This window comes from Elephantulus edwardii, unplaced genomic scaffold, assembly GCF_000299155.1.
Source record: "Elephantulus edwardii isolate Elephantulus edwardi_28Jun2011 unplaced genomic scaffold, EleEdw1.0 scaffold00279, whole genome shotgun sequence".
Taxonomy (NCBI): Eukaryota; Metazoa; Chordata; class Mammalia; order Macroscelidea; family Macroscelididae; genus Elephantulus; species Elephantulus edwardii.
The window spans coordinates 318,276-342,816 of NW_006400029.1; the positions used below are offsets into that span (position 1 = coordinate 318,276).

Below are 24,541 nucleotides of genomic sequence, written 5' to 3' on the forward strand. Positions count from 1 at the left end.
TCTCTCATTCTTCTAATGTCTGGTAAATTTTCATCTAATAATTCTTCCACCATTTTCAGTGCCTTTACTTGCTGCTTTTGTTCTGTGATTCCAGTTATGTGCGTGGTATTCCTCTTGGTAGTTCCCACATTAGTCTTGGGATTTCTTGTCTTCACTTTTTTGTTCTAGCAAATCTGTGTTGAAAAATCTATTTTCTATTTCTCTGGTTTTGTGTTCCATCCCTTCAGCTCTGTTCCTATGCACCTCCAACATGTTGACGGCATCAGAAACATTGATCTCCATTTTCTGGATAGTGGTTTCTTGTTTTCCCAGACTCTCTAATGCCTCACTTGCTTTATCTGCATTGTCTTACATTTGTTTTTGGTTTTGTTTTTTTTAAGTTCCTCTTGGCTTTTGCTTGCAGAGTCGTATAATTCTTCAAATTTGTCTTTCACCCTTTTCAATCATTATTCTTTTGAATTCTGTGTGAGAAAGTTCCATAGGACTTTCTGGTTTCAGGAAATCCATTGATACTGTGTCACTTTAGGGCAGTTACATCTTATTTTGGTTTTGTGTGGGGTGTAAGGATGTCTGTTTCTTCTGTATGTATCATTGCTATGGTAAAGTTTTTCATACCCGAGGCCTTAGACTGCTCTTGATCTGATAACTTTGGCTCAGGAACTCACTGTTACAAAGGAGGAAATGGCAGCTCAACTTTCCTGAATTTCTCTTTGATTTTTATTCAAAGGAAGATTTGTTTCAGTTGGGGACTGAGATGATCTTTAAATTAGCAGCCTTCTCAGCCAAGCAGCTGCCACTGCTAGGCTGGGAAAAGGGTCTGCAGCTCAAGCATTGGCTCTGAAATGGGCCACAGGTTTCAAGGTGCTGTTCGGGAAGGAAATAGCTTTACCTGTGATATTGGTGCACCTGGCACAGGACAGTAGGGCAGTGGCAAGCCAGTCTGTTCTCTATGCAGCAGACCAGTCTAATCTAGCGCACTGGCATGCTTGTGTTGCGTGGCCCAAAAATGTATTTTTAAGATGTAAATATTCTAATTTGAGTCAAAAATTTTGTAAATATTTCTATTATTCAAAGTGTCATATTAATTAATAAAACAATACAAATTTGTACTTGGTTTGTAGTATTTTTTGTTTTCTTTATATTGTCTGATTTTTTTCACATTTTTATTTTTAATGTTCTTATTACTGTGCAAAAACCAATATTTTGACAATTAATCTTATTTTACTATGTTTATTTTATGTGATAAAATGACAATCACTAAATAGTAAATAATGTATATTTATGTTTAAAAGGAAATTCTGTTTTTCAGTATGATCACATGGGTTCTGATACATCTATTGTTACTGAAAAAATTTTCCAGTTGATCGGATTGACCAATGCTGTAAGTGTTTGCTTCTTCCTACTTTTTCATTTGTTTATATTTCTTCATCTGTTACTGTACTAAAGAATTACTGCACACACTGCTGTCTACAAATCATTATTGCACTTGAACAAATTATGCATAATTAACTTGTAAATAATTATATAAAACACTTGACACTATATAGATCTAAGCATTAAAAAGTTAAATATTACTTGTCTTGCTAATGGTACTTTTTAGCTTATTAATGTCTTTTAAAAGATCTTATCTGACCTACAGTTTAATTGAGAAATGTTTGTTGTTGATGGTATGGTGTTCATATTCATAAATATATTCCCAAAGCTATTCAAAACATTGTGTTTGAACATAGTTTTCTATATGTGTTCTATTTTAGATTTTTGCTTCACTTAATACTACAGTAATTCTATCTTCATTGGAGCTTTGGATAGATGAAAATAAAATTTCAACTACTGGAGATGCTAATGATATATTAAACAGATTTTTAATGTGGAAAAAATCTTACCTTGTTTTGCGTCCACATGATGTGGCATTCTTACTTGTGTAAGCATAATATCTTGACATTACTAATGTTTATATGGAAAAAAACATATCCAGGTCTTTTCTAATTTCTGACTATTGATAATTCTGGAGAGGGGGCCTATGTGCCATATTTTTTTCTCATATCAGATAGTGTGGATATTACCTTCCCCCACATTGTCTTATAACAAATTTGTAGATATCATTCTATTTTTTTGGCAAAAGTTCACTCCTTCAATCTTGTACCAGAATGTAAGATATTATTAAATATCCCTTACTCTTCACAAGACTAGCAAAATCTCTAAGAAGAATTATCTTTGTATTATGTAAATAGTCTTTTGGTTTTACTATAGTTTATACAAAATAATATATAATGCATATTTTAATGCCTCTATCCATGAACTATCCCATTGCACTTTTCTTTAAATATTTATCTTCCTATTTGTATTTAATCTTTTTTCTTTTTCTTTCATTTTCAGGATATACTATTTTAATATGTATGTATGTATATTGAACTTATGAAACTACAAATTTTATAGATGTGCTTAGATCTTATTTTTCATAAATAAAAATTACATATTTTTATAACTATGTTTAGCTAAATATATCTAGTTAAAAGAAGTATGCACTCCATAAGATAACTCTGCATATCCACTTAAAGGAAGAATGCAATCCATAAGATAACTTTGCATATCCACTTAAAGAGAGAATGCAATCCATTAGATAACTCTGCCCACTTATCAGCTGCATTTCTTACGTTTCTCATTTTAAGGAATTTTTAAATTGATGATTATTAATTTATTAATATTATACTAAAAAATTGAATAAAGAAGTTGCTCTGCAATCCCAGAGTCATATGGCTCAAATCCACCAACTGCTCTACTGGAGAAATATGGGCAATCTCCTGTCATGCATTAACAGCCTTTGAAAACTCACCAGATGGTCAGCTATGAGTTGATTCCAACTAAATAATGGTACACAGCATTAACAACATTATTATCTGGGTTCATATGAAAACACACTTTCCATTATTTACTTATTTTTTAAATGTATCACATTGTTTTAAAAAAAATGAAGCATTTACTCTTCCCTGGTTCTTTACTACATCTACTGTTAGGTGGAAATAAATTTTAGGTTAAAATAAATATCTCTAAATAATTTTGAGAAGTTAAACATGAACTGTACTTAGTTTTATAAATTTATGTGATCCTGATTATTTTTTTCCTTTTTTCTAATTTTTTTTAACTTCAGTTACAGAGAAAATTCAGCCTATGTTGGTGCAACCTATCAAGGGAAGATGTGTGATAGAATATATGGAGGAGGTGTTGCTATGGTATGGTAGGGTTTAATTGCTTGGCTATTATATATAGATAGAATCTTATATATATTAAGAGTCTCAAAGATTTCCTTATTTTTAATATGTAACTATGAGATCATTTGAATTATGATTCTAGATAATTTTTATCTATTGCTGATGGTAATGTTTGGATTATAATTTTTCTTTTAATTGACTACATATAAAAATTTTATAACTTTTCTCATGTTTTTAATTTTTTAAGGAAGTTGTAGTTTTTTATTTTATTTTATTATTTTTGTGTGAGTGTACCGTCAAATCAGGTCTGACTGGTACAGGAGGAGATTGTCCCTCCTTCCCCAGCAGAGCATCTGGTGGATTCGAACCATGCGCCTCTGGGATTGTAGTTGCAGCTCCTTGCCACTAGGCCACCAGAGCTCCCCCGGAAGTTGTAGGTTTTTAAAGTATTACTGAAATTTATTATTAAAGTCTCATTAATTTTTTTGTAATTTCAGCAGAGAATGTTTTTTCTTTAATTTTGAAGCAAATATTGCTATAAGACTTTATAATTCTGCAATATATATAAAAATATAAACTTTTAAACTGTTTATCAGCTGTATTGAAATGCTTCATGAACATAAGTGAAAAATAGCAAACCAAATGTGAATATTTTTATTTCTGTGCCCTAGCTATTGTTTATCTTAATAGAAAATGCTGCTGTGCTCAAAATTGGTGTGTTCTTTAACTATTTCATAATGAGATAAATGGTTATTGATATAAATGGAGTTTCTTCCTTTGTTTGCTTTTTACAATGTCTTCTAGAATTTTAATGAGACAATAAATTTAATACCAAATATGAGCTATTTAAATATGTAGTGATGAAGCAATAAAAACAAGACCAAAATTTTTAATCATTTTTTAAAAAATTATATTGGTTTGCATACATATGATGTTTCATTCACATACTTTGTGTTTCATACAATCCTTCATTTACATTGTGCTTCATTCCCAAACATTATGTTCTATAAAATTAATCACCATTGTTTATGCTCAGTATCTTTTCAGGTCCCCACTGGACCTTTCCAAATTCCTTCACCTCTTCCCCCCAGTGAGACTCTTTCCCTTTTGTACTTTTATACACATCTTACTAGTTATTCTTCTATCTTTACAATAATGGTCTTATGCAATATTTGTCCATGTGAGACTGAGTTCATTCGGCATAATGCTCTCCAGCCTCTCCCAGGTTATATAGTATTTTTTGAAGTAATTGTTCCCAAGTGCAGCATAGCCCAGTTTCTCAGTCTTTTCATCTGGACAGATATCTGATGGACATCTGGACTGTTTGTATTGTCTTAGTATTATGAAAATGCTGTACACATCAGTGTACAAATCTCTGTGTCTCAGTTCTATTTTTCGTTGGAGTGTATTCCTAGCAGTGGAATAGTCTGATCATATGGAATTTCTATTTTCGGCTTTTTTTTTAAGGAAACATCAAATTGCCTTCCAGAGCGAGTGTGTCATTTTGCAGTCCCATCAACAATGTATGAGACAATCTATCTCTCCACATCCTCTGTTAAACTTTGTCATTCCTACTGACATGAGATGGTATCTCATTGTTTTCATTTGTATCTCTCTTATTGGCAGTGTCTGTTTACCATTCACATGGTTTGCTTTGTGAGAAGTCTTCTCATGTCTTTTGCCCATTCTATAAGTAGGTTTTTAGTTTTGTTTGGTTATTTGTGGAGGACTTACAGAATTTTGTAAACTATTATTATGAGACCTTTGTCTGAGATATCATTACTCAATGTGTTTACCTAGTCTGTAGGGTTTGTTTTGGCTTTGTTTTGTTTTTTTCTTCACCCTATTGGGAAAAGATTTTTATACACGTAGGGACTTAATTTTTAGGTCTCATTCATTGATATTATCCACTCCTGTTTGTACATTTCTGGATGTACTTGTTTCTTATTTATACCATTGTCTAGGCCTCCTAAGTTTGATCCCATTTTTGTCTTTTCTGATCTTTATGCTTTTGGTGTTTACCCCAAGACCTCTGATCCACCTTGAGTTGACTTTTGTGTATGGTATGAGGTCTGGATCCTATATCAGCTTTCTGCACATAAAAGCCCAGTTTTGTCAGTACCATTTGTTGAAAAGATTGTTGTTTCTCTAGTTGATCAGTTTTATTTCCTTGTCAAATATTAGTATATGGGTTAATTTCTGGATTCTTGATTCTATTCCATTGGCCTGTGTATCTGCATTGGGAAAATCTATTGTCATGGACCTCTCTAGAGTGCTGAAAAGCAATGATGTCAATCTAGAGGCAAAGGTGTACCTAATCCAGGCCTTGGTCTTTTCAATTACTTGTTATGCTTCAGTGAGCTGAGCGATGACTAAGGAAGATAGAAGAAGAATCAATGTCGTTGATTTGTGGTGATGGAAAAGAGTCTTAAATGTACCATGGACTGCCAAGAAAACAAATTTTCTGATTTGGAGAGGGTGAAACCAGGTCTTTTCTTGGAGGCTAGGATTTTGAAGCTCCATCTCACATACTTTGGGCACGTTGCCAGGAGAGACCAGTTGTTGGAGAGGGACATATGCTTGGAAGGGTGGAGGGACAGTGCAGGAGAGGAAGACCCCAGATGAGATGGATTGATTCAGTGACTGGGATAATGAGGGTAGGTGTGTCAGAAACAGTAATGTTGGTTCAGGATAGAGCAGGATGTGTCACAATTATTGAGACTTGCTCAACACAGGGAAGGGTTCAGACCTGCTGTACATAGGATTGCTATAAATGCAAGGGGACTCAATGACACATAACAACAACATACTATATTGATTGTTTTTATTTAAGCCTCTTGTTTAGAGTCAACAAGACCTCAGGGATGGATTTTAGATTTAGCAGTCAGTTGTCATATTTTGGAGGAACATTTTTCTAAGTGGTACAGCACTCTTCTGTCAATATGTTGTACTGAGCTAACCTGGGGTTGCTGTGATGGTGAACTTTGTGCCATTGGGATGTCAAATGCCATAACAGTTATCCTTGGTGGACAGTGTTTGGTGGCACTCTCAGTTTAAGACAGGTTTTGAAACAGGAGTGGCATCTACTTCCTAAAAAACATGCCTCTAGAAACTCTATGAATGGTGATAAGTGACAATAGTTGTAGAGGGGCTTCAGGTCTTTTGTTCATAGGGTCACTATGAGTCGTGCTTGACTCAAAGGCAATCAACAACAACCATGTAGTTTAGGTTTATCATCTGTGTAATAGGTTTTTTGAGCGGGGAGTTTTTGGTAAGTGCTTTGCTTATTTGGGAGTTCTTTTTTTGCCTTTTCTCTCTCTTTGAAAAATGAATTTTGTATCTCTATTGGGATTGTTTTCCTGTCAAACATTCTTCTAGGTGGCATAGCACTGGTCCGTGCATTGCTGTACAGAGGTAACTCATGGTTGCTGTGATGCTGAAGCCTGTGATAGTGATGTCCCAAACATAGTAATGGTCACCCATGATGGACAGTGTTTGCTGGAGCTTCCCGACTAAAACAAGCCTGGAAGTAGGAGTGGCACCCAATTCCAAAATGGCTTGCCTCCGAAAACTATGTATGAACAGTGCTCAGGCCTTTCCTTCATGGGGTCACTATGAGTCGTCTACAACTCAACAACACCTAACAACAACATTGGGATTGTGTTAAACATGTAGATTGCCTTTGATAATGTTGTCATTTTCATTATATTGAGTTTTCCTATCCATGAACAGAGTACATTTTTCCATTTATCTAGGTCTTATGGCCTAGTGGCAAGAAGCTGCACTGCTATCCTGAAGGCAAAGGGTTTAAAGCCACAAGCTGCTCTACAAGAGAAGAATGGACAGTCTCTTCCTTGTGTGATTAACTGTCTCTCAAAACCCACTAGAGGGTCAGCTATGAGTCAGTTTGGACTCAATAATACACAACAACAACAACAACAACAACAACATTCTTTTTCCAGAATATTTTGTATTTTCTTTATTAAATTCTTTTGCGTCTCTAGGTAGGTTTATTCCCGAGTATTTTGATTTGTTGCTGACTATTATAAATGGTTTTGCTTTCTTAGATTCCTTATCTGTATTTTCTGTGTTACTGTAGAGGAGTCTTACTGGTTTTTTATATTGATCTTGTATCCTGCTTCTCTACCATATTGGTATACTGTGTACACTATTGTATTGTCAGCATGCAGCAACAGTTTTGCCACCTCTTTGAAGATATAGATGCCTCTTATTTCCTTTCTTTGTTGTACTGCTCTAACAAGTACTTCAAATAACGTATTGAATGCTATTGTTGTTGTTATGTGCTGTCAAGTCACCTGCAACACATAGCGACCCTATGTACAACAGCACTAAACCCTGCTCTATCCCTTGCCAGTCTTACTGTATCCAACAACCTATCCGCATTACCACATGACTGAATCAATCCAGCTCATCCAGGGTCTTCTGCTCCTGTGCTATCCCTCCACCCTCCAAAGCATGACGTTCCTCTCCAAGGACTTGTCTCTCCTTGCAACATGTCTAAAGTATGTCAAACAAAGCTTCAGAATCCTTTCCTCCAAGGAGCAGCCTGGCTTCACCCTCTCCAGGATGAACCTGTTTGTTCCCCTGGAAGTCCGTGGTATATTCAGTACTCTTCTCCAGCACCACAGCCCAAAGGCATCAACTCTGCTTCCATCATCCCTCGCCATTGTCCAGCTGATGCATAGCAAGTGATTGTAAAGACCATGGCCTATATGAGGTGCACCTTAGTCTCCAGACTGACATTGTTGCTCTTCAGTACTTTGGAGAGATCTCTGACAGCAAACTTTCCCAATAAAATTTGTCTTTTAATTTCCTGGCTGCTGGTACTGAGAGTTTTGATTGTAGAGCCAAGGACACAGAAGTGGTCAACATTCTCAGTCTCTTCACCATCTATCTTGACGCTGCCAGTTGGCCCAGTGGTGAGAATTTTTGTTTCTTGATGTTGAGCTTCAATCCATATTTTAAGGCTGCAGTCCTTGACCTTCTGCAGCAATCACTTTAGGTCCTCCTCAGTTTCAACACAGATTGTTGAGTCCACCTCCAATACTGATGCCACACTTCTCATAGAGCCCAGCCTCCCAGTTAATCTGTTCTACATATAGATTAAAAAGATAGAAAAGACACATCTTTGATGCACACCCTCCGAGTTATGAAACATGCAGTATTTCCTTGCTCTGTTCTGACAACTGCCTCTTGTTCCAAGTATAGGTTTTGCATAAACACAATCAAGTGTTCTGGGATTCCCATTCTCCTCAGAGTCAGCCACAGTTTGTTACAATCCACACAGTCACATGCTTTTGCATTTGTCAATGAAACACAGATAGACATTCCTCTGCTACTCTCTGCTTTCAAACGAGATCCATCTGACATTAGCTATAATATGCCTAGTGCCACAACCTCTTCTAAATCCAGCCTGCATTCAGGCAGGTCTCTGTTGATGTGCTGTTCTAGTCATTTTGGATAATCTTCAGTCAAATCTAGCCTGCATGTGATATCGGTGATACTACTGTTCGATATTTTCCACACTTTGTTGGATTATCTTTCTTTGGAATGGGAACAAATTTAGATCTCATCCAGTCAGTTGGCCTAGTGGTTGTCCTCCAGATATCTTGGCACATCCAGGGCAGTGTCTGCTGGTTAAAATATGTCAGTTGGTATATCATGAATACTGGGGCCTTGTTATTTGCTAATTCTTTCAGAACAGCTTGAACTTCTTCCTTCATCATAACAGGCTAGGAATGGTGAAAGTCCTTGTCTGGTCCCTGTTTGCAAGAGGAAGACCTTTCATCTTTCTCCATTGAGAAAGATGTTGGATCTTGTTTTTGTTTATATACATGTCATTATTTTGTGGAAATTCCCTTCTTTTCCTAATTTTTCTGAGTGTTTTAATCTGGAAGGATATTGGACTTTATCCAAGGCCTTTTTTTGGCATCTATTGCCAGGATCATGAGGTTCTTGTTCTTTGCTCTGTTAATTTAATGAAATACAGTGATTGTTTTTCTTATGTTGAACCGTTGAATTCCACTTGGTCATGATGAATTATTTTTTTTTATGTATTTTAGGATTCTATTGGCCAAGATTCTTTCAAGGATTTTTGCATCTGTATTCATAAAATGTGTTGGTCTGTAGTTTTCATTTTTGGTAATAGCTTAGCATGCTTTTGATATTAGGGTTATGTTTGCATCACAGAATACCTCTAGGATTGTTCCTTTTTCTATTTTTAAAAAACAATATAGGTAGAATTGTTTCTTTGAATGTTTGGTAAAATTCATCCATGAATATATCTGGGCTAGGGATTTTTATTATTTTTACTTAATTTGTTATCTTTTTTTTTAAATTGTGATTTTATTGAACATTTACAGAAAAGTTAGATTTTCATTCATTCATTGTTTCACATTTTAACCCTCTCTCCCTCCCTCCCTCCCTTTCCCCTCTCCTAGTTCACTTTTTTTTTAATATTCATTCATTGTTGCAGTTACCTGTCCCCCACCCCTAGTCCTCTTTGCAATGTACCTCTTATTCTGGGCTGTTGTGTACATATAATACCTAATCATATATTCCTTTTAAATGGGTCTTTCTTTCATCTATTCCAGTGCTGTGTTCATTATCTGTGCACTCTTATCCTATTCTCCAGTCAAACCCTTATGTCAGACCTGCTTTATAACAGTGGTGCTATGCAGTATTTGTCCTTTTTTGACTGAGATATTTCACTCAGCATAATATCCTACAGGGTTACCAATGTTGTGTAATGTTTTATGAGTTCATTGTTTTTCAATTCTACAAAGTATTCCATTGTATGAATATACCATAGTTCTATTCATTCATTGATGGGCACTTGGGTTCATTCCATCTCTTTGCTGTTATAAATAATGCAGCAATAAACATGGGTGTACATTTATCTTTTTGGATAGTAGTTATGATTTCTTTAGGGCATATTCCCAGGAGTGGCATTGCTGGGTCAAATGATATTTCTGTCATCGGTGGGGGGAAAGTCTTTTTATGACCTGCTCAGTTTCTTCTTTTGTGATGGGTCTATTCAAGTATTTTTAACTGTCCATGTTAATAGGGTGTGAATCTCAAGGAGTTTGTCCATTTCCTCTAGGTTTTCAAATTTTTTTGAATATAATTTTTCATAATATTTTGAAAACATCAATTTACTTTCAGCTGCTGTTGTGATGTCACCTCTATTATTCCTTAATCGAGTTGTTTGTGGCTTCTCTTTTGTTAAGTTTGCCAATGGTTTATCAATTTTATTGCTCCTTTCAAAACAGCAGCTTCTGATCTTATTGATGGTTTCAATTGTTGTTCTATTTTCTATCTCATTGATTTTAAATTTTGTCTTTATAATTTTCTTTTTCCTAGAGGTATGAGTCTGACTTATTGGTTTTTCTATTTGATAGATGTGATAAGTCATTAATTTTGCCTCTTTCATAAATTTTAATATGTTTGCATATTGCTATCAACTATCCCCTGAGAACTGTATTAGCTGTATCTAAGAAATTCTGTTATGAATCTGTTATGTCATATTTTCATTGTGATCTGTATCAAGAAACTTTTTTATTTCATTTGTTATTTCTTCTATAACCCTATCCTGTCTAGCAGTGTGTTATTTATCTTTCATGTCTGTGGTTTTATAAGCTTTACTGTCTTGTTAATTTCTAATTTATGGCATTGTCTAAAAGTACACTTTCATGATTTCAATGTTTTTTGATTTGTTGAGGCTTGCTTTTTGTCTTAATAATATATTATCAGTTTTGGAGAATGTGCCATGTACACGTGAAAAGGAAGCAAATTGACTTTTATTTCGGTGTAGTAGCCTGAACACATCTATAAAGCCAAGTTAGCTGATTGTATCGTTTAGATGTCCTGCCTCTTTACTAACTTTGTTTTGAGTTGACCTATTCTTTGGTGAGAGTGGTGTGTTAAATTCACCTACCACTATTATGGTGCTATTTCAATCTTCAAGTTTGTTAACTATTGTTTTATTTATTTTGCAGTTCTATTTTTTTAGTGTTAGATGTTGGCCAATGTTCTGTTTACTTGACCTAGTATGCCTTTAAACATTGTATAGCACTGTTCCTTATCTTTTAATTTGGTATTCATCCTTTTTCTTCATTTCTTAGATATGCCTTTTGTAGGCAACATATTGATAAGCTTTATTTTTTTTTATATATTCTGGTATAATTTTTCCTCTTAATTGGTTCACTTAATGCATTCACATTAAGTGTGATTATTGACAGACCAGATTTTATCACTGCCAATTTGCTCTGCTTCTTTTTCTGTTGTTTCTGGTTATTTTGGTCCAACCTCTTTCCCTCGGAGTCTCTCTGTGGAAAATTTCCCTTAGAATTTCTTGTATAATTGATCTTGTTTTCACAAATTCCTTCAGTTCTTTCTTTTTTGTAAGTGACCTGATTTCTCCTTCCTGTTTGATAGAGAGCTTTCCTGGTTATAGAATCTTTGGCTGACAATTGTTTTCTTTCAGTCTTCTTCTATATGTCATCCCATTCCCTTCTTGCTAACATGGTTTCTGCTTTGCAGGTGTATCTTTGTTTTTCTCATTTTCCTTTTAGTATTCTATATTTTTTTTTAATTTTAGAGAATTAGACTGTGGTATGTCTTTTATGTTTTTTTTTTTTTATTTTAAGGTCTAGCCGTTTTGGGTCCACTAAGCTTCTTGAATATTGATTTCCTTGTTCTTCATAAGACCTGGGAAGTTTTCTTCTGGTTCCTCTACCTTTACCACATTTTTCTCAGTGCTTACCCTGTCCTCTTCAAGTTTTGAAATTCTAATTATACATATATTCCCTTTTATGTTATCCCATGTGATTCTAATATTTTCTTTCAATCTCCTTTCTGATTTTCTTCATGTATGTTTCCATTAAGATTCTTGTTTTTCAGCTCGGTGACTCTCTGTTGCATCCCTCCAGCATACTGGAAACTTCTCCATTTTGGTTTTGATATTCAAGACTGCATTTCATACATTTCTGTTAACTACCAGTACTGTGTCAACTGCACCCTTTCTCTCTCATGATGATTGTTTAAGTTCTTGTAATGACATAAAAAAGAACTGTTGCCTTTGAGTTGTGGTGTTGAGAACGAGTACTAAATAACCCATAGACTGCCAAAAGAACAAACAGATATGTCCTGGAAAAAGTGTAGTCAAAGTGCTCCTTGGAAGTAAAGATATCAAACCTTTATCCTTCACACTTGGGACATGTGTTTGTTGTTGTTGTTGTTGTTTGGTGCCATCGAGTCATAGACGACTCATAGTGACCCTATGAATGAACAGCCTGAGCCCTGTTTGCACATAGAGTTTCTGGAGGCAAGCTATTTCGGAAGTGGTTGGCGCTCCTGCTTCCAGGCTTGTTTTTGTCAGGAAGCTCCAGCCAACACTGTCTGTCATGGGTACCCATTACCACGATTGGCACATCACTGTCACAGGCTTCAGCATCACAGCAACCACAAGTTACCTCTGTACAGCAACGCACAGACCAGTGCTATACTACCTAGAAGAATGTTTGACAGGAAAACAATTTGAACCTGGCTGAGGGCCGCAGATGAAAATCACCCACCTTCAGCTTGGTAGCATAACTTCCTTTTCACTACGCCAACGTAGCTCTCTCTTTGTCGTTGTCGTTGTTATTGTTGTTTAGTGCGTCAAGTCGTAGATGACTCATAGCGACCCTATGAACGAACGGCCTGAGCACTGTTTGTACATAGAGTTTCCGGAGGCAAGGCATTTCGGAAGTGGATGACGCTCCTGCTTCCAGGCTTGATTTAGTCAGGAAGCTCCAGTCAACACTGTCCACCATGGGTACCCATTACCACGATATCAAAGATATCAAACCTTTATCCTTCACACTTTGGACATGTATTTAGGTGAGGCTGTTTCTTGGAAAGGAAGATTATACTTGGAAAGATGGAGGGTCAGTGAAGGAAAGACCCCAAATGAGATTGATTAACATGATGTTTTAAACAGTGAACTCTAGTGTGTCAGGGATGATGAGGATGGCACAAGATAGGGCAGAGTCCAGGTTGGCCATTCACAGTGTTACTATGAGTCATACGCAACTCTATGGCACCTAACAACAACAACAACAACAACAAACTATCTATAGTTTTAATTCTTTATTCCATCTTTCACAATCTTTCTGTGGATGCTCATGCTCTCTTGCATCAATAAATGTCTTCTGGCTCCTTGTGTCTGGAATATCCACTTCATTTGTGGCTTCCATTCTTATATCATTTGCACCTTCTGTAGCTGTTTGTATAAATCTATATTAGTTTATTTCTTCTGATTCCCTGTCTCTGGGATATTTACTGTATTTATGATTTCCATTCATTCTTTCATCATTTTTATTTTCTTTGGTAGCTGTTCATATGCCTCCACAGCAGTGTATTTCATTTGCCTCCTTATCTTTGGGATAGTGATGGTTCTACAATATGCTCTGCTTTTTTAGATGATTGATGTTGTTGTTGATTGCTGTCAAATCAAGCATATCTCATAGAGACACCTATGAATAAAAGTCCTGAAGCATTTCTATAACTATCATCATTTATCAAAGTTCATAGTTTCCAGAGGCATGTTGTTTAGGAAGTGGAGAAGGCTTATTTTGGTGGTGTTTTTCTTTTCAATATTTGAAGCAGCCTGATGCTTTCTTGACATTATGTGAAGTTTTTCTGGATATTTATTTGGCCATTTCTATTATGTCTGCACAGATTGTTGATAGATCTTTATCTTTATGATATTGTAGATTATTTACAGGCTTAATGTGTTCCATCTATGAGGATGTACAGTTTTCTCTACTGAAATTTCTTTCTGGGCCTGTGTAGTATATAGTGGCAAAGTTTGCCTTTTCTAAATTTCTTCATGTTCTTTCTGGTCTGCAGAGCAGCACTGGGGTAATTTTGCCTTATTGTAACCCATTTCCTAAAGTCTTTTGTCCTCTTTGGTCAGTGGAGTGGCCCACAGTGACCAGCTTCCCTAACTGGAGCAGTTAATAATCCAAAATTCACTGCCTTAAAGTTAAATCTGACTTATAGTTATCTTCCTTTGGGTTTTCATAATCATTATCCATGGAGACAGCAGTTAGGGAAACAAAGGATATATTGTGTTGGAAAAATCTCCTACCAAGGACCTCTAAAAATCATTAAAGAACAAAGATATTAAAGACTTAAGCTCACCTCACCTAAACCATTGTTTCACATGAATCATGTTCATGTGAATCTTTGATAATGAATAAAGAATACAGAGAAATTGATGCTTTTGAGTTTTAATTTTTTTTTAAAAAATATTGAATATACTTTGTTTTATGCAGAAAAGTAACAAATCTGTCTTGGAAGAAATGAAGTCAGAGTGCTACTTAGAAATAATACCCTTGACGAGATGGACTGACAGAGTGACAGTAGCAATGAGTTCAAATATGTGACAGATGGTGAGGATGACAGAGGCTAGAGGAGTTTCCTGATCCATAATTTTTAGTGTCACTTCATAGTGACAGTAGACTTGGTGGCACATAACAAAACCAATATAATAAATCATAATTTGTAAAATGTGACCTATATTTATGGGTCACAAATTTGCCTGGTCTCAAGAACTAGAATTTGACTGACTTAATCAGTCACATGCAACACTGAAATACATTACAGTCTAACATGAAGAAGTACTTCCTTCAATCTTTAATAAAGAGGAACAGAACTTAAGCTACTGGAAAAAACAAGCTCGCCATAAAGAAGGAGATGCCATTGTTAATGGAAATGGCAGATGAGAATAGTCCTGGTTATTGAAGTTGGAGAAAAGTGTGCTAACTTTTTCTTTATTAATCCTCACGCTTCTTTAAAGGAATTACAGACTCCCCGTACCAAAAGAACTGGCTAATGAATGAAGAATACAGAATAGCTTATAGTAAAGAAACAATAGTAATGAAAGAAAAAGTTCAAGCTGTACTGAAGCCATTTGCAAAAAAGTAAGATTCCAATAATTGACGAAATAACAGATATGTCTTGAAGAGGGTGCAGCCGGAGTGCTCTTTGGAGGCAAGAATGGTGAGACTTTGCCTAATATACTTAAGACATGTTGTTAGGAGGGGCTATTCCTTGGAGAGGAACATGATGCTGGGAAGCATGGAGGGTCGGCAAAGGAAGACCCTCAACCAGATGGATTGACAAGGTGACTGCTACAATGGCTCTTGTGTGCCAGCAAGTGTGGGGATGGCACAGGATAGAACAGGGTTCACATCCACTCTTCATAGTGTTGCTATGAGTCATATTTTACTTTAATAGCACCTAACAACAACAATAGATTAAATACCAGTTGACATGTTTCAGCAAACAGATGTATTTCTGGATGTACTTACCAGGCTGTGCCAAGAAATTTGGAAGACAGATACCTGACCAACTGACTATAAGAAATCCATATTTGTCATTTCCAAAAAAAGAATGTGACAATTGTAATTCATATCACATGCAAACAAAATATTGCTGAAGATCATGAAAAATTTGCTAAAATAGTACATCAACATCGAACTACTAGAAATTCAAACCAGATTTAGAAGAGTCTTTGGTACTGGGGATGTCACTACCAAAGTCAGATGGATCCTGACTGAAAACAGAGAATACCAGACGAATGTCTATCTGTGTTTTATTGTTTGTACTAAGGCATTTGAGTGTGGGAGACTTAACTAATCATGGTTAAAATCAGGAAGAATAGGAATCCCAGAGCACTTAACTATATCATGTAAAACCTAAACTAAGAAGCAATTACCTGAACAGTGCAAGGGAAAACTGCCTGGTTTAAAATCACGAAAGGTGTACATCAGTGCTATATCCTTTTTTCTATAATTTATGAAGAACAGTATGGCTGCAATGTAATCCTAGAGGTACACAGTTCTAATCCACTAGATGCCCTGCTGGAGAGGGAGTGGACAATCTCTTCCTGTACCAGTCAGATCCAATTTGATGGTACACACGCACACACACGCAAAGTATTTTAAAAAAAATTAAAAGAAGAACAATATCGCATCAAGATCAGAGGAAGATTCATCAACAACCTGCTTTATGGAATGGACACAACCTCACTTGCTGAAAGTGAGGGCAACATAAATGCTTGCTGGACATGGATTGCATCTTTACAGAACAAAAAAAATCATCACCACGAGGTTAATATGCAGCATCATGATATATGGAGAAAAGATTGAAACAGTCAACTTCATCTTCCTTGGATCCACAATCAAACCATTGGGTACTAGAAGTCAAGATATCAAAAACCATGTTACATTGGGGAAATCTGTTGTGAAAGACCTCTCCAAAGTGCTGAGGAACTGCAATGTCACCTCAAACACTAAGGTGCATATGATCTAAGCCATGATTTTTTTCAATCACTTGTGATACATCTGAAAGTTGAACAAAAAACAAAAAGGAGAACAGAACAATAATGATGCCTTTAAGCTGTGGTATTGGAGAAAAGTATTGAATATCCCATGAACTGCCAAAGAACAAATAAATAAATATATCTTGATGAAAATGCAACCAGGTTGCTCATTGGAGGCAAGGATGATGAAACTTTGTCTCACAAACTTTGACCATATTGTTAGGAGGGTCTAGTCTATGGAAAAGACATCATGCTTGGAAAGTAGAGGATCAGCTAAAGAAAGAAAGACTCTTAACAGGAAAAGAAAGATGATTTGACACAGTGACTGTAGCAATGGGCTCTAGTAGATCAGAGATGATGAGGATATTACAGGATAGGGCAGGATTCAGATCTTTTGTTCTTTGGGTTACTATGGATTATAGTCAACTCCAGGGCACCTAACAACAACAACAACAATTATTTAAACCCTTGAAATATAGCTGAACTCTTTTTTTTATAGCAGAACTTTTGTCTTTCATATAATCAGTCATGATCATTAATTTTTTCCTCTCATTTCTATTTGTATGTAACAACAAAGTACATTCAGGTATGTTGATTTGATGAAGAACCCACTAATTAATGAATATGCAAAGTATTGGGGCAGTGTATTATATTGTAAACAATAAGGAAGGAGCACTGTTACACTGTAAATAGACATACTGATAATACAAGGGTCAGTCACATGCACTCCCCAGCAGCTCCTTGGGGGAAAAGGTGGCAGTCATCTTCTGTACAGATTTACTGGCTTGGAAACCCTTTGAGCAATTTTACTCTAACCTGATTGTTATAAGTCAGAATCAACTTGAGAGCAGTGGATTTGTATCAGATTTAGTAAGGAGATTTGAGATTTGCTTGGTAGCCTAGACTTGCAAGAGAAGAGAGTCATGTTACAATGATTGTAGACGGAAACAAACCCTCAAATCAAAGATATATACAAGTTATAGGTACCTGTATAGAAATACATACATTGCTATCATTCTCTTTCTATCTTCTCCTCTCTGTTGGACTGAATTAAGACAAAACACAGGACCAAGGAATCCTTTGAACGGAGCCATGATGGCATAATCAAGTTGCTAATCAAAAGTTGGCAATTCAAATCCACTACCCACTCTATGGAAGAAAGATGGGAATTTGCATCTCATAAAGAGTTACAACCTCAGAAACTTGATAGAGGATCACTGTGAGTTAGATTAGATTAGATTAGATAAATGGAAGGTAATTAAAATGTGTATCTAGAAACATTTTAAAGTGTAGTCATCATAGTTTGTAGATGGAGGGATTTTTGTTTGTTTGTTTGTTTTAAAAATCTTTTTTTATTTTTAACCCAGCAACCAACTCATTGCCTTCAAGTCAGAGCCAAGTTGAATCTGACCTACCTAAGAGTTTTCAGAGGCTGTAAATCACACGAGTGATTTTCTTTCTCCTTTGGAGCAGCTAGTAGATTTAAACTTGCCTGCCTTTGAGTTGACCACCATTGTAGTCAAAATGCACTATGTGCTGCTGCAAAAACAGAATTAGATAAAGACCTAAATATTTAAAATGAGGTTTAAACAAACTCTTGAAAGGTACCATCATATTTTAAGTCTTTACTTTAATAATTAAAAAGATAATTTAAGAAAAACATGCATGCTATGTAAAATAGTATTTCCAAATAATTAAATCATAAATGAATATGAAACCTATTTATGATTTGATGCTTAGCACTGCTATTTTTGTGTATGTCTCTGGAAAATGTCATTAACAAGGTACATTGGGAAAGTTTTTATTTGATATTACCAAAATGTTCATCCAATTAGATTTTGGTAGATTTTCAAATTTTATTTCTTATAATTTTAAGCTGATAATTATAATTGTATCAGATGAGGTAGGCCCACAGGAAAATTCTGTAATTAGAATATTAGCTATATGGTATTCTAGTATGTGAACTTTTAAGATAAGTAAACTGTCTTTTAAGATAAGTAAGTGAACTGTCTCCAAAAATTACACACATGTGTATATCTGTGTATGTGTCTTCTTGTTTTCCAGCACCCCAAGATTATAAATTTGGAGTCACTTTCTATTATTTTAGCTCAGTTACTGAGTCTTAGCATGGGGATACCTTATGATGACAAGAGCAACTGTCATTGTCCTGGAGCAGTCTGTATAATGAACCCAGAAGCAATGTAAGATGCTTTACTTTTTTAATTTTTTTATAAATACAGATGTTATAAAATAATTTTCTTATGGCACTCTTGAGGGTTAGTGGTAACAAAACAGCTCTGCAATCTAGAAGGTGCATGGTTCGAATCCACCAGCTTCTCCGAGGGAGAAGGATGGGATTTTTTTCCTCCCATGTGTTTTACTGAATATGAAAATCTGCTGAAGGGTCAGCTATTAGTTGATTCTGAATCGACGGCACACAACAACAATTCAAGAAAACCTATATTGTAAAAAAAGATTGACCAGATACTGGTTGGAAGCAGTGACTATCAAGTCAAAATATGTATTCCAAGTCCCATGCTACATGTTTATCTCAATATCTCTCATATTAAAATGTTGCTTTCTCATATGTAGTCTAACTATACATTTAGTACTGGATTTACTCACATTTTTTTTTTTATATTCAGTTCATGGCTAGGTAGGCCAAATACAAAGTTATATGAGAGCTTTATTAGTTTGGTCTTATCTACTTTTTTTTTTTTAATGTAGCTCAATCTGACATCTTGGCATCTATTTATCAGTTACAGTAGCATTTAGGTTTTTCCTCATCATTTATCAAAGAAGACCTTTTAAATGTCCTTAGTAAATTTCACAGGCTGAATCAACTTTTTAAATATCACTTGTTCTTTCATCAGAGCACAGGCCCAAATCCAGGGGAGTTAGCTTCTTTAGTTATGGTTTGGCTGCATGGCCAGAGCATCTGGTTTACATTAGTTTAAAGACTAAGGTACACCTGATTCAAACCATGGTCTTTCTAATTACTTGCTAATTACATCTGAAAGTTAAGTTGGACAATGAATATGGATGAGAGAAAAATCAATGCCTTGAGTTGTGGTGTTGGAGTAAGTAGTGACTATCCCATGGACTGCCAAAAGAACAAACAAGTGTATCCTAGAGGAAATGCAATCAGGGTGCTCTTTGGAGGCAAAGATGGTGAGGCTTCATCCCACATACTTGGGATATTTTGTTAGAATGGGCCAGTCCTTGGGAAAATACATCGTACCTGGAAAGGTGGAGGGTCAGTGGAAGAGAGGAAGACACTCAACAATATGAATTGACACAACAACTGTAATAAAAGGTTCAAATATATCAAAGATGATGAGGATGGCCCATTGTGAGTGAGGCAGAATTCAGATCTATTGTTCATAAGGTTGCTGTAGTCCACTTCCTGGTGCATAACATCCACATCACTTGTTCTTATTAAACCCAAGTATATAAATCCTATCCTTGGATGCCACTAGTAGATATATCTGTTAGACTATATTGGGAAATCTCTGGAAAGTATGAATAGAAATTTTCAGCAAAGCTTCTTAAAGGATTGGGCATGTGACCGTAAAATTGTGTCCTTACTCTTAGCGTGTCTTGATCATTTTTTTGTCATTTTCACATACACAGAATAATAAGTAAGTAGAATGCAATATACTTAATAATCAGGATGGTGTATTTAGTAGTAGCCTAGGTAGGGTCTGATAAGCACAATAAATAGGATAAGCAGGTATCCTAGACCATGCCACTTCCACCTATTGCTACAACATTTATCAGTAATTTCACACAAGTGTTTTCGTGGAAATGTGATAAAATTGTTCACAGAAGAAGGAAACATGAGGCTTGTTTCAATAACAATTTGCCTAATATGAATTATAATTTTTTAAATAATAATAATAATAACCTTAATAATCAGCAAAATATAATATCGATCTTTTTTTTTCTTACAAGGGACAAATATCTAGATATTGGGACATACAAAAATGCTACATAGAGATGATCTGCCTGTTTTTATTAAGAATCTAAAACTTCGAGATTGATTCTTTTGAGACAAGGAGGTGTGGAATTAAGTATTTGGATTGATTTAGAGTGAGTTGTTGCTTGCCGTTGAGTATGACTTACAGTGACCTGATGAACAACCCATCTGAACCTGTCCTGTACCATCCTCACAATCTCTGACACACTCAAGCCCATTGCCACAGTCACCATGTCAACCCACCTGTTTGAGGTTCATCCTCTCACTGCCCTATCACTTTTTCAAGGCATAATGTTCATCTCCAAAGAAAAACTCTCCTAGTGACACATGCTCAAAGTATATGAGAGAAAGCTTCATCATCTTTGCATCTAAGGAGTACGCTGGCTGCACCTTTTCCAAGACATATGCTCTAACACCACAACTGAAGGTAATCATTGTTCTTCAATCATACTTAGTCACTGTCCAGCTCTCATATGTATAGCAAGTGACTGAAACACCGTAGCCTGAATTTAGAGTGTGAGTAGATGCCAACTATATAGTTCTATTTAACTACAGCTCATGATATTAAAAAGTATCCAACACTTCAACGATGCCCTCTACAATTAGGAGAGATCCAGTGGGACCTGAAAAGGTGGGGTAATAGTGTGCTTAGATCAATGGTGATTAATTTTATAAAACGCAATGTATGAGAATTATTGTATGAAACACAATGTGAGTGAAAGAATGTGTGAAACATATATGAATGAAACACAATGCATACGTATTTTTTATTCAAACCAATATAAAATTTTAAAATAACCAAAAACCCCTATGTATTTAGGTTTTCCTAATAAATAGTTTTTGATTTAAAAATTAATACACATTTTTTGTCATAAGTTGCAGCCTCAATATAACAGCACTCTTCCCACGTCTTCACTGGTTTCTCCATTTCCATTTATCTGTCTTTCTTGCCTTCTAAGCTTTAGTTTGGGACAAATGCTGCATTTTTGCCTCAAATGTTTTATTATTATGAAGGATACATTCCTTACAAATTTGTATGTTCTCTTTATAGGTCTGCCAATGATTTGACTACAAAGTGTATCCCTATAGACACGTTCAATTTCAAGTGTGAAAAGAGTCTAAGGGGCACGGTATTGGGGATTCTGGCACTCTTTTCAGGCAAAAGTTGGCCTGACTGAAAGCACTGGCATTATCAGTTGTCTCATAACCATGCAAAACCTGGACAGTCAATATGGAAGGCTAAGGTGCTTCCAATTAAATTATGATGTTGGCAAAGAATATGGAATATATCCTGGAATCACAGACCAAATGGACAAATCAGTCTTTGAACAAGTAAAATGAGAAAATTCCTTAGGAGTGACGATGGAGAGATTTCATATTATGTGCTTTGAATGTGGTACCAGTCCCTGGAGGAGGGTTAAGCAGAGAGTCAGTAATAAGGATGAAGACTCTGAAGATGACTGCAACATGGGCTCAAGCACAGCAGCATGAGGATCCAGCAGGTTTTTGTTTGCCATGAATGGGAACTGATTTAACATCATCTAGCAAGTCAGTCTGGATTATTAGTGAGCCAATTATAAGACAGTATTTTGTAAAATGACACGAACATAAGGTTCTGGCGAGCTCTGGTGGCCTAGTGGCAAGAAGCTGCACTGCAATCCCAGAGGTGCGCAGTTCGAATCTATCAGATGCTCTGCCAAAGAAGGAGGGACAATCTCCTCCTGTACCAGTCAGATCTGATTTGACGGTACACACACACACACACACACGAATAATAATAAAATTTAAAAAGCCAATTTAAAAAAAATAAGGTTCTCTCTCTAATTCTTAGTGAAGCTCTGGTGGTGTAATATGTAGGAAGTGGCACTAATAACATAAAGGCAGCAACTATCTGCTGGTTCCATCCAATCCACCAGCAGCTCCATAGGATAAAGTTGGTAGTTTCTTCTCATGTGATTTATAGCCTACAGAAAACCCTTTTGAGGAGAAGCTATAAGTGCGTTCTGACTAAATAACAGTGAGTTGAGCTAATTTGTTATGAATGGGAACTGGGTCAACAGGCAAATCAAATTGCAATGTCAATGATGTACCAATATCTTTCTTTCATTTTCTACTCTAACTCCCTTACCCCTGCTTCCTATGGTTATATCCCAAATGACTCTCCCTTTCCCCCATGAAAATAGGCTTCAGCATGCCTATCCCCATTACCCCAGTGACAGAACCAATCCATCTCACCGAAGGTCTTCCTCTCCTGCGCTGTCCCTCCACCCTCCCAAGTGCGACAGCCCTCTCCAAGGACTGGTTGCTCCTTGTAACATGGAGCAGCCTGGCTTCACCCTTTCCAGGACAAACTTGTTTGTTATCCTTAGCAGTACATGGTATATTCAATACTCTCCTCCAGCACCAAAGCTCAAAGGCATCAACCCTCCTTCTATCATACCTAGTCATTGTCAAGCTCTCTGAAGCATAGCAAGTAATGGCAAAGACCATGGCCTGTATCAGTCAGACCTTAGTCTCCAGACTTATAGCATTGCTCCTCAATACCTGGGAGAGGTCTCTGACAGCAGATTTTCCCAATGCAATTTGTCTTTTAATTTCCTAGATGCTAGTACCCAGAGTGTTGATTGTAGAGTCAAGCAAACTAAAGCTGTCAACAATCTCAATCTTTTCACCATCTATCATGATGCTGCCAATTGGCCCAGTGGTGAGAATCTTTGTTTACTTGATATTGAGCTTCAATCCATATTGAAGGCTGCAGTCCTTGACCTTCTGCAACAAGCTCTTCAGGTCCTCTTCAGTTTCAGCAACCAGGGTTGTAGCATCTGCCATAATGCAGATCGTTGATTAGTCTACCAACAATCCTGATGCCATGCTTCTCATAGAGCCCAGCCTCTCAGATATACTGTTCCACATATAGATTGAAAAGATATGGAGATAGGACACATTCTTGATGCACATCCCTCCCAATTGTGAACCTTGTAGTATTTCTTTGCTCTGTTCTGATGAGTGCCTCCTGGTCCAAGTATAAGTTTTGCATAGCACATTAAATTAATCCCCATTGATCCATGCCCCCTATTACCCTATTTTTCAGATCTCCCTTGGAGCTTTCCTAATTCCTCCGTTTCCCTTCCCCCACCAAACTCTGTAACTCTGAGATTTATCTCACTCTCCCCTCTCAGCTCACTATCTGTCCCTTCCCTCTTTGGATATTCATATACATCTTACTAATAATCCTTCTGTTTTTACATTAATAGTCTAATGCAGTATTGTCCTTAAAAACCTGAGTTAATTCATTCATCATAATGCTCTCTGTCTTCTCACATGTTATATAATATTATTCTAAATAATTGCTCCTGAGTGCTGCATAGAACTTCATTGTGTGAATGTACCACAATTTCTCAATCCAGTTGTTTGTTGATGGACATTTGGGCTTTTTCCATATTCTTACTGTTTTGAATAATGCTGCTGTGAACATCGCTGTACAAATACTCATTTTTGTCTCAGTACTGTTTTCCTCTGGGTGTATTCCTACCAGTGGAATTTCTAGGTCAAATAGAATTTCTGTGTTCAGCTATTTGAGGAAATACAAAACTGCCTTCCAGAGTGGTAGTACCATTTTACAATCCCACCAACAGTATGTGAGAGTTCTAGTCTCTCCACATCTTTTTCAACATTTCCTGCTCAACTTTGCCACTGCTACTGGAGTGATATGGTGTCTCATTGTGGTTTTGATTTGCATCTCTTTTATTATCATTGATTTTGAGCATTTCTTCATGTTGGCCATCTGAAAGTCTTCCTCTGAAAAGTTTTCCATGTATTTTGCCCATTTTGTAATTGTGTTTTCAATCTTTCTCTTGTGGAGGCTGTGTAGTAGTCTGGAAACGTTTGTTATGAGACCTTCATCTAAGATGGCTTTGCCAAATTTTTTTTCAGTCAGTAGGTTTTCTTTTCACCCTATTG

General features: G+C 36.2%; 1 protein-coding gene across 1 annotated transcript in view; it reads left to right on the top strand.

Moving 5' to 3' along the window:
- The window catches only part of LOC102845674 (disintegrin and metalloproteinase domain-containing protein 2-like), a 210,866-nt gene that overhangs the window by 67,794 nt on the left and 118,531 nt on the right, over nt 1–24,541 (top strand). Inside the window, exons 8-11 of the mRNA XM_006900301.1 lie at nt 1,310–1,381; nt 1,755–1,921; nt 3,149–3,230; nt 18,667–18,803. Of these exons, the coding sequence (XP_006900363.1) occupies nt 1,310–1,381; nt 1,755–1,921; nt 3,149–3,230; nt 18,667–18,803 (458 nt within the window). The remainder of the gene's footprint in view (nt 1–1,309; nt 1,382–1,754; nt 1,922–3,148; nt 3,231–18,666; nt 18,804–24,541) is intronic.